Source organism: Triturus cristatus, chromosome 12, assembly GCF_964204655.1.
Source record: "Triturus cristatus chromosome 12, aTriCri1.1, whole genome shotgun sequence".
In the NCBI taxonomy this organism is placed as follows: Eukaryota; Metazoa; Chordata; class Amphibia; order Caudata; family Salamandridae; genus Triturus; species Triturus cristatus.
The window spans coordinates 611,076,907-611,090,939 of NC_140595.1; the positions used below are offsets into that span (position 1 = coordinate 611,076,907).

Sequence of the window (14,033 nt, forward strand, 5' to 3'; positions counted from 1 at the left end):
CTGATGGCAATATATATTTTGATAATGACAATGCATTATCTTACCTATCTTATCCGAATCAGTTATAGATTGATGCGTGACAGGACATTTTAACTCCCAAATTAGATTAGATGCTGCTTGTTCTTTAGCCTGCCAGGCCAAAAATCTCCCAGTAAAATTACTTTCTTCGTAGACTTTCTGATATTGATTGCGAAAAAATGCCTCACCTTGCTCATATAAAAATGTGCTGAATTCTTATTTGGCTTCATTTAATTGATCTTTAACAAATCGAGAGGGATTTTGTTGTCTTTGGACACTAAGAGTGTGTATACGATATTCCAGTAGTTTTTTTGCAGCCCTTGTCGCAATCGAAATGGCAGCATCTTTTCCAATGATGATTCCACGAATATAGGCCTTTAAAGCGTCCCAAATAGTACTTAAAGGGGCAGTACCAGTATAACGAGTTATAAAGTATCTGATCTCATCTTTTAATTCAGAAACCCATTTTTCATCATTAAGATGAGCTTTATTGAGAACCCATCTTTTAGGAGATCTTTTAGTATCCCCAAAAATGAATTCCCTAATGAGCATAGCATGGTCGGAAAATACATTAAACACCGTATTGTAGTAGCCAAGCTTAAGTTTACGTGAAGCTAGAATAAAATCAATACGGGATGAGGATTTAAATCTACCCGACCAGCAAGTATATTCTCTTTTAGAAGGATTATCTACCCGCCAATGATCGGAGAGATCCAATCATTTTATATAATGAGAAATGGTTTGGAAAACTTTCGGTTTGAGTTGTTTTGTTGATTGAGATGATGAATCCAGTTGGGGATCCATCAAAACATTAAAATCCCCACCCATCACAATATCCCCTGACACCATTAATAAAGATTGGAACATATCTTCATACAAACTGAAATCGTCTGTTAGTGGTCCATAACAGCTTACAAAAATAAAAGGTCTCTGCCTACTTTTAACTCTGCATGAAACCCAGCACCAACGTCCTGAGCCTCCCTCTTCTGAGTGAATAATATCAGCACATAAATTCTTATTTAAGAATATCGCCACCCCTCTCTGAGATTCATCGCCTGATGCAAAACACCGAAACGAAGCCCATGATTTAAACATCGAAAACACATCTAGCTTAGAGGAGGGAATATGAGTCTCCTGTAGCAAAATAACGGAAGGATTTTCCGCCTTTAACCAAATTTCCATGGCACGCCTTTTCTTAATATTATTTAAGCCATTGACATTAAGGGAAAACAGCTTTAAACTCTCCTTATTGGACATTGAGATCTAGATTCAACTAACTGAGGACAATTATCACCAGACCACTCCTTACCCATTGAATACATTGAATACATTCTGGCACATAAAACAAAAATAAGTGAATATAATCCGACACCATCAATTTCCTTTTTTTGTTTCACCCCACCCACCACCGACAACCCATCCCACCCCAGCACCACCCTCGCCTCCCCAAGCCCCACCCCCAATGGCCCGACTACCTCCTTCCACGCAGACCATAGGATCCTACCCCACTTCATTGGGGTGACCTGTTGACACCCCCTAGGTCACCTGGGTTGCGCACTCCTGCATGCTCAACTGACCCCCCCAACCCACCAAGTAAAACCCACCTCTAACATAAAACCATTAACATCCTGTAAGCAAATAAACAACCCTTTGGAAAAAGAAAAAAAAAACCCAGCTAAGAGGTCGAAATCTCCTTAAGCAAATCCTGTGCCGCTGCTATATCGGATATCATAAAGAATTTGCCTTTTACTAACACTTTGAGCTTGGACTGTTGTGCTATCGTAGCTTGTGCCCCTTTAGCTTTAAACAACCCTAACATTTGAACAAACTCTTTTCTTCTCCGAGCAGCGGAGGCAGACATATCTGAAAACATACGTTTCAGTAACAAAGAATTGTCTTTTCTGAATTGCCGTTGAAAGAATAGTCTCTTTGACCCGTATATCCAAAAAATTTAGTAGAATTGTTCGAGGAAGAGAGGAATTTGGAAAGGGCTGAGCAGGAACACGATGCACACGTGTAATAGTTAAATCGCCCTCATAATTGGGGATCACTTTAGATTTTAAAAATGATGTTGCCCATTGCAGCGTGCTGGAGCCTTCAAGGCCTTCTGGAATCCCCACAATACGAAGGTTCGATCTACGATTATAGTTTTCCAAATCATCCAGTTTGGTTTCAAACGAACGTGAACGCAAAGAGAGTTGTTTTACATCTTTTTTGACCTCGGTCATTTGATCCTCCAAATTTGAAATACGCATTTCGGCTTCTTGGAGGCGAACAGGAAATGTAGAAAAGAGAACCTCCATTTTTTCCAGTCGCTGATTGATCAAAGCCAGCTCTGCCCTTTGAACCCTCTTTAATTCTCTAACTTCATCAAGAATTAGATTTAGCATGTCTTTGACTGACATCTGAATCTCCCCTACAGTCTTGGTGTCCAAATCTAGTAGAGGACTAAGGAGGCTAGGGGGACTCGCATTAGAGACAAAATCAATAGGAGTGTCTAAGAGCTTGCCAGCCAGTGATGGAACTGTAGCCGTGTTTTCCAAAGGCATAGCCTCTTTCTGAACATCTTTGCGAGAGTGCATCGAAGAATTCTCTTTCAATGAAGATGTCGAAATTGTGGAGGGTGCTGAAAGATTGGATTTATACAGCAAATCTGAGGATTGAGTGGTGGAAGAAGAAGATATTTGGGATAAAGCATCTTGAGAAAGTACTGCATTTTTTTGGCAAAAAGAGGAAATGGTTTAGCCCCCTTTAACACATCCATGACTCTATCTTGCTTAGATATGTGATCCTGAGTGAGAGATAAACGAGCCTCTTCTGCGCTGCGCATGATCTCTAAATCCGGTGTTGAAGACTCCACCAAAGATGCCTCCAAATCCTCTGAGCTCCCAGTGCTGTTATTTTTCTCCCTTACATCGCCTTCCTCGGAATTGGCATTTTTATCAGCACTTTTATTCAGTAGTTTGGCTGCGTTTTTTGCTTCTCTAGCCTGTAAGCGGAGGACTTTTGCCTTGCGTGTATTGAGTAATTTTCCCATATTGATAGGAGAAAGACAGCAAAAAATAAGTTAATAAACGAGACAAGCTAGAGTTCAGCTTCCTCTCTTTTCCTCCCTCTTCTCCCGTAGTTAAAATGCCTCTAAATCTATAAATCTGTAAGTTGAAGTATTGCAACCGTCGACGATGCCTTCCCATCAGCAAATCTACTTCCAGTCACAAGCCAGCAGCTCTGCCTGTCCAAACACGGATTAAACCAGAAATGTCCAACTCACCACGTACTTTTCCTCAGAATATATCTGACTGTAGCGTCCGACATTCACTCGATGCAGTGCCCCATGCTGACAAATATCTACCCAGCTGCTGAGAAGACCATCAAGGGCAGCGCCGGTCTGCACTCTGCACTTTGCGCCACCGCTCCGCTCACAGCTCACAGCTGATCCCGTAGTTGCGCCGCCCCGCTTCAAAGCTACATATAATCCGGTAGCGGTAGCGGTAGCAGGAGAAGACGGGAGAAGAAGTTGCTGCAAGCGATTATGAGGGTGAGATTCAGTCAACTGGACGCTAAACTTTCACTGCCGCCATCCGCAACCACCATGAACGCTAACCTTCTCAGCCTCGAGTGGGAAGGAGGAGCCAGGAGCCAGGACCCGACAAGCCTCAGGTGAGTACGGAGGCGTGGAACTCCATACCTGGACTTTATTTCTCTTTGTAAATGACTATATTTTATAACATACTATGGAAATGTACCTGAAAGTACATATAATTTAAAGTTAGACCAAACTCTTTGGGGCACATGCATCAAAGGTTTTTGCAAGTGCAAACTGTGCGATTCGCAAAAATCATCCATTTGCGATCGCAAAATGGCCTTTTGCGATGCATCAAAGTGTTGGAGACCAACAACAATGGCATATTTCAGAACCTTCTATATAACTTTGCCCCCAACCATTGTACATGAAATACGAGAAAAAAAGAAATTAGATCTATGAATGCATACTTTTTTCCTTATTCAAAATTAGTCAGAATAAGCCAAAATTGTTAGATATCCTAATAAACGGTGTTTGTATCTAAATTCTTACTCATAACTGCAATACAATGTACATATGCACATAACAACTTTAATAGTTGTTTTTGTAATCATTGTGAAGTGTTAGAACGAGCCACAACTCACTTGACTTATATATATGCTATGGCCTTTAATTCTGGGTACAGAGTCTCGCTTACCATTTCTGAAGCTTAATTAAATTTATTGATTATGTCATGGGTGATGCCATCTGTAACTTCATGTTAGAGGTAATGAGCACTGTATTGAGAGTGAGATATGGTAGAAGCTATCAAAGGTGTTTAGATTTTGCATCATGATGTCTCTTCAACTGAGGTTTTTATTGCAAATTTCATTTTTTATAGGAATAAACATCATTTTATGTTTCTGAATAAAGAACCATGATTAACCTTTAATAAAGCATTTTCAGTCAGTAAGCACATATATTTACTGAAAAAAAATTATGAGCATGTTAAGGTTATTTTGTGAAGAATATTTTATGACACAAACTTTACAAGTTTTCAGTGTCACTATTTAAGGCGCTATACAACCCGACTCCCACCCATATGCACTTCTCATGTCCTCAAGTAGGATTTCACAGATGACATCACAAATTTTAGCCTAGGCTTGTTGGTCCCTGAACTCTACACTTTAGCATAGGGCAAGACAAAAGAACAATTTCTGCGCCCACATTCTGCAGAACACCATCAGAGGTTTAGCCTACTGGTCTGAGATGTTCTTTGGTGGCTTCAGTGGTGCCACAGATCTCAATGATGATGTGATATGTGATGTCCCCAGTCACGTCATCAGTGTTTTGAGAATGGAACGTTTCCGGTGTGGTGTGCAGTCGTGTTCACCTGCCCTTAGTGCCCAATTATGAGTTTCGGGTATCTTTATTGTTGCCCATGGCCTCACACTGATCTAGTTGTGGTAAGAGATATATACCTGTCCTTTGGCATGAATGAGGTCCTGGACCTGTCATGTGACTTGGAGGGGTGCACCAAGCATGTAGAGCTGTGGTGGCAGCATACTATGTTTTGTGAATCCTTAGTTCTGATTAGACCTTTTTACCTGTGTCACAAAGGTGGAGACCAGCAGGCCCATTTGTGTAAGGTTGTGCTTCTATGGACGAAACCGGATCTTAGAGCTAACATTTCAAGTGGATGTGATGACGGAGTGTGTATGTGGCCTGTGTGACATGTGCATGATGTGTATGAATGAGCAAGAGTAATGGGGGCCTCTGCGTTCTATTTTGGAAGTCCCAAGCCAATTTCTGTGCACACAATGGAGGTGAGTCTATTTTCTCAGACAGTGGAAGTATATTGCTGGAATTCCTGAAGCTGAAGGGAGTAAACCTAGACAATGAAGCGGGGACAGAAAAGAAGAGCCTCTTTAGAAATCCAACTGGGGCTTTTGCAAAAATGGAGCTGCCGATTGGCATTCCATTAAAAATGCCAGTTCCTAGATGGAGTAAAGTGTCTGTGCTCCCCCTTTCAACTTAGTTGACTTGGCTTAGTCCTTATTTGTAAATTGATGTGCTATGTAGAACACCAGAGTGCACATTAAAATACTAACACTGATAACTCTGGAAAGGGACCAGGTAAAAAAAATTATGAAAGCACTATTTGTAATAGTTATTAAATATACAATTTAATAGTGAAGTTGGAATTTTAATTACTATTAAGGGAAAGTAACTTTTAAAAGGTTCCCCTTTACCTATCTAAGTTTTCAGAAGGCTAATTGGCATTAGCCTCTGCCAGTTTCCAGCTTGTGTTCAGCCTTAAATGAGGTGTGAAAGTCCTATATTGGAGTTACACAATGGGTTGACCTAAATTAGCAGGGATGACTCCTCTGAGCCCTGCAGAGTCTTGAGGGTGGGGCCTGTGAGCATCATTTTTAATGCCACAGTGTCAAATCTTACCTGACAGGTCTGTTTGAGCCACATGTAACACTTTCTCGTGTATCCCCTGTCTGGGTGCTGTAGGACCCTGCCATTATGACTTCTTTCTCCTAGTTTGTTGCAGGTACAGGGCCTGCTTCAAACTAGATTTGAGTGTTGGATGTGGGAAGACACTAATGATTACCATAGTGCACTCCCATACACATCCAAAGCCCTCAGAGCCGAAGTTTGGTGTGGCCGAAGATCTTTGCCACCTTGAAAATGTCTTGACACATGGCATTTTGGACTTGTTTGCAGTAAGGCAAACAGGAACTACTGAAAAAATGGGTAGGACTGCCCCAGGAACTTTTACGCCCGGGAACTTTTACCCCAGTGGTTAGGGAGTGCCCAAGGATCACCCTCACCCACTAGCTAGTGCCAGGGATAAATGTGGCACCCCAAGACACCTCATCAGAAGATAATCTGGGCTGTGAAAGAACAGAAAAGGACTGGGCCGGGCCTGTTGTCTGTGACCTGTGAGAAGCTCTTAAGGACTGAACCTGCTCTCCCTTGTACCTAAGACAAAGAAGTGGAATCCATGGGTCAGCTGGCCGATTTCCTGAGGGGCCGTTTACTTTGCTGGTGGCCTCTGCCTGGCGCCTGAGAGTCTCTAGGAACACCCCCCCCCCCCCCCCCGGAGTCCTCAGCAGCTCAGAAGTTGTCTCCTGTGGTTGCCTGGGCTACATGAAAACGTTTGGAAACCTTTGAAAACTTTTGCTCCAGAGCCTACAGCAAAAAGTACCCAAACAGCAACGTGAGATTGAATTTCAGATTCATCCCCCTAAAACACTTCAGTATCTCTCAAAAAACAAGAAAGTCCCTTTTTTTTTGGAACACAGCAGCGGCTACAATTTCACATTTTTCCCATGGGGAGACAACTTTTTCTTCTAAAAAAATTACAAAGTCCCCTTTTGGACTGAGTCTTTGAAAGTTTTTCAAACCTTTTGACTTTCAGAATTTCTTGGCAACCAATTAATTGGTGTATACAACTAGGGTTCGATCACGGTCTGCTTCAAATCACGACTAGGTCCCAGTTTGACACATCTATTAACTACCGTTGGCACTTTATGCTTTTTGGTGATATTTTCACTTAAATCTTTAAAAATTCTTATAGCCAGTTCCCCTTATTGGATTTTTGTCATTTTGGCATAATCTTTTCTATTTTTGGTTCATTGTTTCTCTATTTTTCGTATTCTGTTTGGGATTTTTACTGCTTAGTGTTTTGACTTTATTACTGCTTTTGTACTTCATAAATACTTTACACATTGCCCTAAAGTAAGTCTGTCTACTCTGTTCCATAGCTATCAGGGAGTTGAACTCAGGTTAATTTAGTAACTTTAAAGTTTCACCCTGTCAAGAGTTGTGATACTTCCTTGAAGTGGGCAGTCACCCCATACAATTATCCAGCTGCTTACACTGGGGGTGAAGGGTTGGACTTCTGTCTCTCTTGTTAATATGAAAGGGACACCATTAGATGAGACCAGCCTTTTATATCTTCCCTGATCACTGTTCAGTGTAGCTGTTAGGTGCAAAGAGCTCACACTTCTTTGTTCGTCTGTTGTGGCTACTGCAGACTGGAGACTATCCTGCTGTTAGGAGCATCACTGTACACAAAGGCTATTTTCTAAGCACCTGGAAAGGACACATGAAAGAAGCCCTCCCCCCCAAACCGGTTCTGAAAGTCAGACAGTGCACCCACATATTTTATTTGCTATGACTGTGTAAAGTTGGGATCCACTGACCCACTTGCTGTTCCAATTCAAAGTTCTCTTTGACCAAGAAAGGGGGAGTGCTCTACAGAGTACTCAGACACTAGTGTACGAGCAGAGCTGGTGTTTGCCTGTCAGCCAGCTAGCTTCCCAGAGGTGAGTGGCCAACGCTTGAACTCTTGCCTGGATGGAAAAAGCTGTACCCCTGCCCTGAAGCGCCTAGAAGCCAACCTGCCTGCTAAGAGAGGGAAGGAGCCTGCCAACTCTGCAGGTGGTATGACTATCCCAAAGAGCGAGAAACAGCTTGACCCCTGGTGTTGTGTGGGTCTGTCACAACATGTAGACTGAAGAGAGAGATCTGCATGCCCTGAGGAACTGAAACAACTCCACTGTGGTGAGAATTGCAACTTGGAGACTGTGTAAGACAACTGAGCACACAAAGTATGCATTGGGTTAATCTGCATCTGAGCCTTGATACCTGCCCTAAGAGAACTTCAACCTAGAAGTGGGGGCCTGCATAATTACACAATGGAGGGACACTCAGGAGAAGGGGACTAGGACCCAAGGTGGAATAGCCCACATGCCAGTTAAGTGATTGTACCTGTAGCCTTTTCTGTGAAGTATTAAGTTTTACATGTGTATTAAAGTACTTTTCTTTGCGAAAGTAAAGCAGTGGATTGGACATCAGTTTTTGTGCTGCTAGGTGACTACTGAGTTCTGACCTTGCGTGCCCCCACATTATCTCTCTGAGAAGCCTGTGAATGCTCCCCATCACCACCACTGAGGGGGCTGAAGAGGTTGTACTTGGCCCAGTTTTGCAGGGCCATAGTAGAACAGATCCTGGAACATCTGCGCAAAGACCATCGCCCCCAAGGCTGAGGCCCAGTAGTCAGGTTCGGAATTACTATTCCACAGCTACCTTAACTGGTGAATTCCAAATCTTTTTGTCATGAAGGCATCATGTTGAGAGATCAAAGGGCCAGATGTGCAAACATTAGGAATACCGATTTCCTAATTGTGATTATCTCAGAATCGCAATTAGGGAATAGGTATTCCTAATCTATGATTCCCCCCCCCCCCCCCAAACGCGATTCCTAGTAGGTCACAAATCGACCTACCTCATAAATATTAATGAGGTAGGTCGCAATTTGTGACCCATTATGAATCGCAGCCATCGCAGGGATGGTGCCCTGCTGAGGTCAGCAGACCACCATGTCTGTGATTGCTTTTTAATAAAGCAATCTTTTTTTTATGCAGACCCTTTTCCTTAAAGTAAAACTGGATGTGTTTAAAAAAGAAAAAAATGAAACTTTTGAAGTTTCATTTTTTAAGAGTGTGGCAGTGGTCCGTTTTTCAACATTCTAATTTGCGAATGGGTTACCACCACTTTTAAAATGGTGGTAAAGTATTACTGTTTTGCGGCTGGAATTTGATCGCAAAATAGTGTTATACACTATACCGATTCGATATTTGGAAGGAACGCCCAAAACATGTCCCTTCGAAATACCAAATCACAAATGCAAATTGTGATTCGGTAAGATATTACCAAATCGCATTTTGTGCATGTGAAAAAGAAATTGTTTCCGGACGTAAATTGCCCGATTGTGCAAATTGGGCCGTTTGCAACCCGAAAACTGCTTTGTACATCTGGTCTAATGTGTTTATTGGTCTCTCATTCAACTTCCAACATTGAGCAGCCATGCCAGAGACGGTTTTCTCAGCGGTAGTTTCTACCTTTACAATGGTACATTCTGACTGTAGTCCTGGGCACACCAGATAACAATGAATTGTAACCAAAAAGATCAAGACTGGAAACATGATGTCCTGTCGACAAGGAGAAATTTGGCTACTTTCTCCAATGTAGATTAAACTTTGTCAATAGATGACAGCTGCACACGGGAAGAAGGGGAAGCAGAAAACTCACTGGAAGGCATCTTTCTTTCTGGGTGGGTTTCCCCATGTGGTGACAGATCCAGGAAGGCCTTCAAAGCCCACGGTGTATACAGGAATATGTGCCAACTTCTTGGAAGGAATCTTCATCTGTGCCATTGGTACATCAACGAGGAGAGAAGAAAAGGCAAAAGAGATCAGATGTGGCACTGCTGTATCACTGTTTTCAATGTGTATGATGAGCTGGATTGAATAGTTATGAACACAAGCATTCTAGTATGTGAAATAACAGCTGTGCATTCCAACATAATGGATACTTGCTACACTGGAAGGGGTGCTAGGCAAAAGGAGTGCTTTTACAAAATGCTGCGGCAGCTGGGTTCTTGTTGCAGTAACTCCCCTTCACCCCACACACTTTTTGTCTGTTTTTTGATGCAACTTTGACTGGGGTGTACTGGGTCCCTGCTAACGAGGTCCCCAGTGCCAGTGTTCTTTCCCTAAAACTGTGCCATGATTGGCACAACCCCTATAAGTCCCTGGTAAATGGTACCCTCGGTAACTAGGGAATGGGAACTGGAGAGGGTCCTCTAGGGCTGCAGTACCAATTGTGCCACCCTAGGGACCCCTCACCAACACCATGCACACTGCCATTACTGGCTATGTGTCTTGGTGCAGAGAAAACCGAAGAGTCGACATGGCACACAGACCTGTGTGCCATGCCCATAGACACAGCATGAGGTGTAGGTAAGTCACCCCAATTGCAGGGCTTACAGCCCTAAGGCAGTGTGCACTATACCCCATGTGTAGACATATCTGCATGAGCAGCTATGGCCCTACAATATCTAAGTCCATTATTTGATATTGTATGGGCACAGGGAAGCCATAGAGAGTACATGGGCTGGATACTTGCCATTACGAGTTTCCTAGCTCCATGATGACTTCACTGTACCCTAAGATGTTTGGTACCAAACATTTTGTATTAATAAATCCTCACAGATGCCAGTGTTGTATTTATTTATAAATGCACCCAGGGGTCACCTTAGAGGGCCCTCTGAAAACCTGCCAAGCACTGGTGTGGTCTCTGACTAGTCTTAACCAGCCTGCCACCATCAGACAAGAAACAAAGCCTGCTGTGGGCAGAGCTGCTTCACACTCCCCCCCCCCCCCCCCCCCCCCCCCCCCCAGGCCAGAATGCCTTCCAAGAAGGAGCTTCAAAGGCAATGCCCCCTTTTAAATGCAACCCAGGCATCTCCAAATAGTGGAGGATGCCAATCCCCCTGTCCTGCTTCACCTTTGGTGGGATGACAGGCGGGAAAATTAGTTAGATTAGGAGATGTGCCCACATTCAGCCAGCACCACCCCTAAGGTGAGGCAAGTGATGTGGCCACGACATTTCCAATTCCTCGATCTTGGGATGGCAATAATTAAACCTATTAGGGCTAGAATAGTGACCTTTCTCACAGGAAGTGGTCACTTAGGAGGGGGTGTAGGCACCCTAAAGGTAGGTAGCCCACTGGCTACTAACTTTCACTCCCTTTAACGCCCCTAAATTTAGTATTTAGATTGCATCCCTTGACCTTGCAACTTTGATTCAACAGACACAAAGAAGATACGGACACAGAAGAGCTGCTGACCCGATAACATGAAGCCCTGCTCCATAATTGTGGCACCAACACTGTCAACAATCATGGTGTGCTGTCTCGTCCTGCAACGGTGAGGCCTCCAAGAACCCTGGAGCCCACCATCCTTCGACAAATGACCTAAGAACTCCCTTGGAGTGGAGCTACCACTCCCCTGCAGCCACAGGCACCAAACAGCAGAATCTGGTTTTACCGACTGCTACCAGGTGACTCCAACGCAGCACCCAAACCAATAGTGGTACACCAGTTACGAAGGGCCAAATCTGTCCCCCATGAAGTGTGAAGACACCAGGATCTACAGGATCCTTGCTGCACCAATACCCGGAATACCAGAACCTCTGCCGCATACAGCAAGACAAAGAGTCCACTCCTGACTGCAACTGCCCAGGAAGCAAGCATCCACCGAGGGACGTCGACACTCCTGAGACTCACTTTGTGAGTGGCCCAGTTGCCCCGTAATCCCTCTACAAACTGCCTGCTCCTGACCACGAGGACAGATTCATGCACGCAGCTCGGCTGACCAATCTGCTCTGCACTCAGCCCTACCCGCCTCGGTACGATGATCCAGCTGTGCTTCCATGGTCCTGAGGCCCTTGCGACCTGCACCCTCGAGTGGGACCGCTCAGATAGCACACTAGCTACCAGCGACCTCAGCACCCTGCTCCCGGCCGAATCTGGGATGCTCCAGAGAATCTGCTGATAGAACACTGGGCCTGGCCTTGCTATTTACTTAAATCCAGAAGGTGAACCTTGAGATCCAACTGTGTGATTTTATATGCATTTTCATATTTCTTCCTATTGACTTCAGTGCGCACAACTGTAATTCATTTGGCAAACTTTGAAAACAGCTATCTTAAAAAGTACTTACTGTAGAACAAAGTTCTTGGTCTCAAAAGTTATATAAAAATCGAAGTTAGTTTGTAAATTGGTCTTGGATTTATTCTTGAATGTGAGTCTGATTTATTCCCTCTGGGAGTACAACAAATGCTAAACACTACACTCTGATAAGCCTATCTGCTTGCCCATACTACCACAAATAGAATGTTAGTATTATCTACTTTTGCCTCTGTATTCCAATCTGGGTCTCTCTGGACTCTCTAAAGAATGTACTTTGTTTTAGTGCACTATATAGAGAGCTAGCTTCCTACAAACACCATAAGAGTAAGGATAAGTCTGATCTGCAAAATAGGTACTTTTTAATGCATAACATCCAATGGTGCAAGTTACCCATTGATATGAAGGTGTCTTCCTCAATGCATTCTCTGGCTCAGTGCCACAACCAAATGCAACCTCCGTGTCACTGACTCTTTGTCAGTAAAATTGCTCTCCCACCCTCGTAGCTCCACCATTTAGTGAGGCCTTCTCCGACCCCCTTCACTCTCGAGTGTTGGTGTTCGAGGGCCTCCTCCAACCGCAGGTTTACCTGCGCCTCATCCCTGGTGGTCCAGTGGACCTCTGTCTCCCTTCTCTCTCTCCGCTTTCCGCTCCGTTTTTCACTTGTTTTCACCCTCTTTTTAAATCTATTTCCTGCACTTTTCCGCTTTCTGCACTTTTCTGCATTTCTGCTTTATTTCACTTTTATTCTCCTTCTATTCCTCCTTATTCCTCCTTTCCCGCCTGGTTTTCCCTGCCGCTGCTGCCCCCGCAGCCCCTCCCCCTCAGCACGTCCACCGCGACCGGCCCAATACAGCTCCCCTCCCCGCCTCTCAGCTGTCCAGCCCTCCCCGACCCCTACTTAATGGCGGCCACTGCGGGGACAGGCAAGCAAGACCACGGACTCTTTGTCAGTAAAATTGCTCTCCCACCCTTGCAGCTCCACCACTGAGTGAGACCTCCCCCGAGCCCCTGCACTCTCGAGTGTTGGTGTTTGAGGCCCTCCTCCACCTGCAGGTTTACCTGCGCCTCATCCCTGGTGGTCCAGTGGACCTCTGTCTCCCTTCTTACTTAATGGTGCGTGTGCCGCTGGCGCACCGATGGTGCACCAAAGGCAAGCCCGTCTGCGCCCCTCCGTGACCCGACAGCGACCAGTGCCAGGAACCCTGGACCTCTGCCCCGCCAAGCCGACGACCCATCAGCACTCCATGCACTCAACTCAGGCCACAACAACAATTGCAAGCTAGCTTCACCAGCCAGCACCCACGGACCCTTCAGCTATCACCACTGCCGGCACACCTACATCACCGCCAAGAACACAGACCCAGCACAACTTGCCCACAAGAACACAACCAAACCGAAGACCCTGCAATGCATCTTCCTCAACGTCCGATCCCTCCACAAACACTCCACCGAAATCTGGGACCTCCTCAACAGCACCACCCTGGACGTATCGTTCTTCACCGAAACCTGGACCAACACCACCTCGGGACCAGACATCGCCATCGCCATTCCCCAAGGATACAAGATCTCCAGGACGGACCGCCCCACCAGTCCAGGAGGAGGAATTGCCATTGTCCACAAATCTACCCTCCGACTGAGCACACTCCCCGACGAGCCCACAGACCTGATGGAACACCTTCACTTCAAGATACTGGCCAGCCCTACCACCACCCTCCGAGGAACCCTCATCTACCGACCCCCTGGACCCCACAGAGCTTTCGCCAACTCCATCACGGACATAATTTCCCCACATGCCATTGCATCCACCAACTACACCCTGCTGGGAGACCTCAACTTCCACCTCGACAACCAACTGGACCCCAACACCACGTCCCTCCTGGACAACCTCCACAACATTGGACGTCGCCAGATCGTGACCGGTTTCCACGCACTCAGCAGGACACACCCTCGACCCCCTCTTCA

The 14,033-nt window shown here is 45.1% G+C and overlaps 1 protein-coding gene across 2 annotated transcripts in view; it reads right to left on the reverse strand.

Annotated features, from left to right (window-relative positions):
• The window catches only part of SPIRE2 (spire type actin nucleation factor 2), a 256,806-nt gene that overhangs the window by 16,982 nt on the left and 225,791 nt on the right, over positions 1–14,033 (reverse strand). For both annotated transcript variants that reach the window (XM_085638754.1, XM_085638755.1), the window contains exon 14: positions 9,629–9,744. In XM_085638754.1, the coding sequence (XP_085494880.1) occupies positions 9,629–9,744 (116 nt within the window). The remainder of the gene's footprint in view (positions 1–9,628; positions 9,745–14,033) is intronic.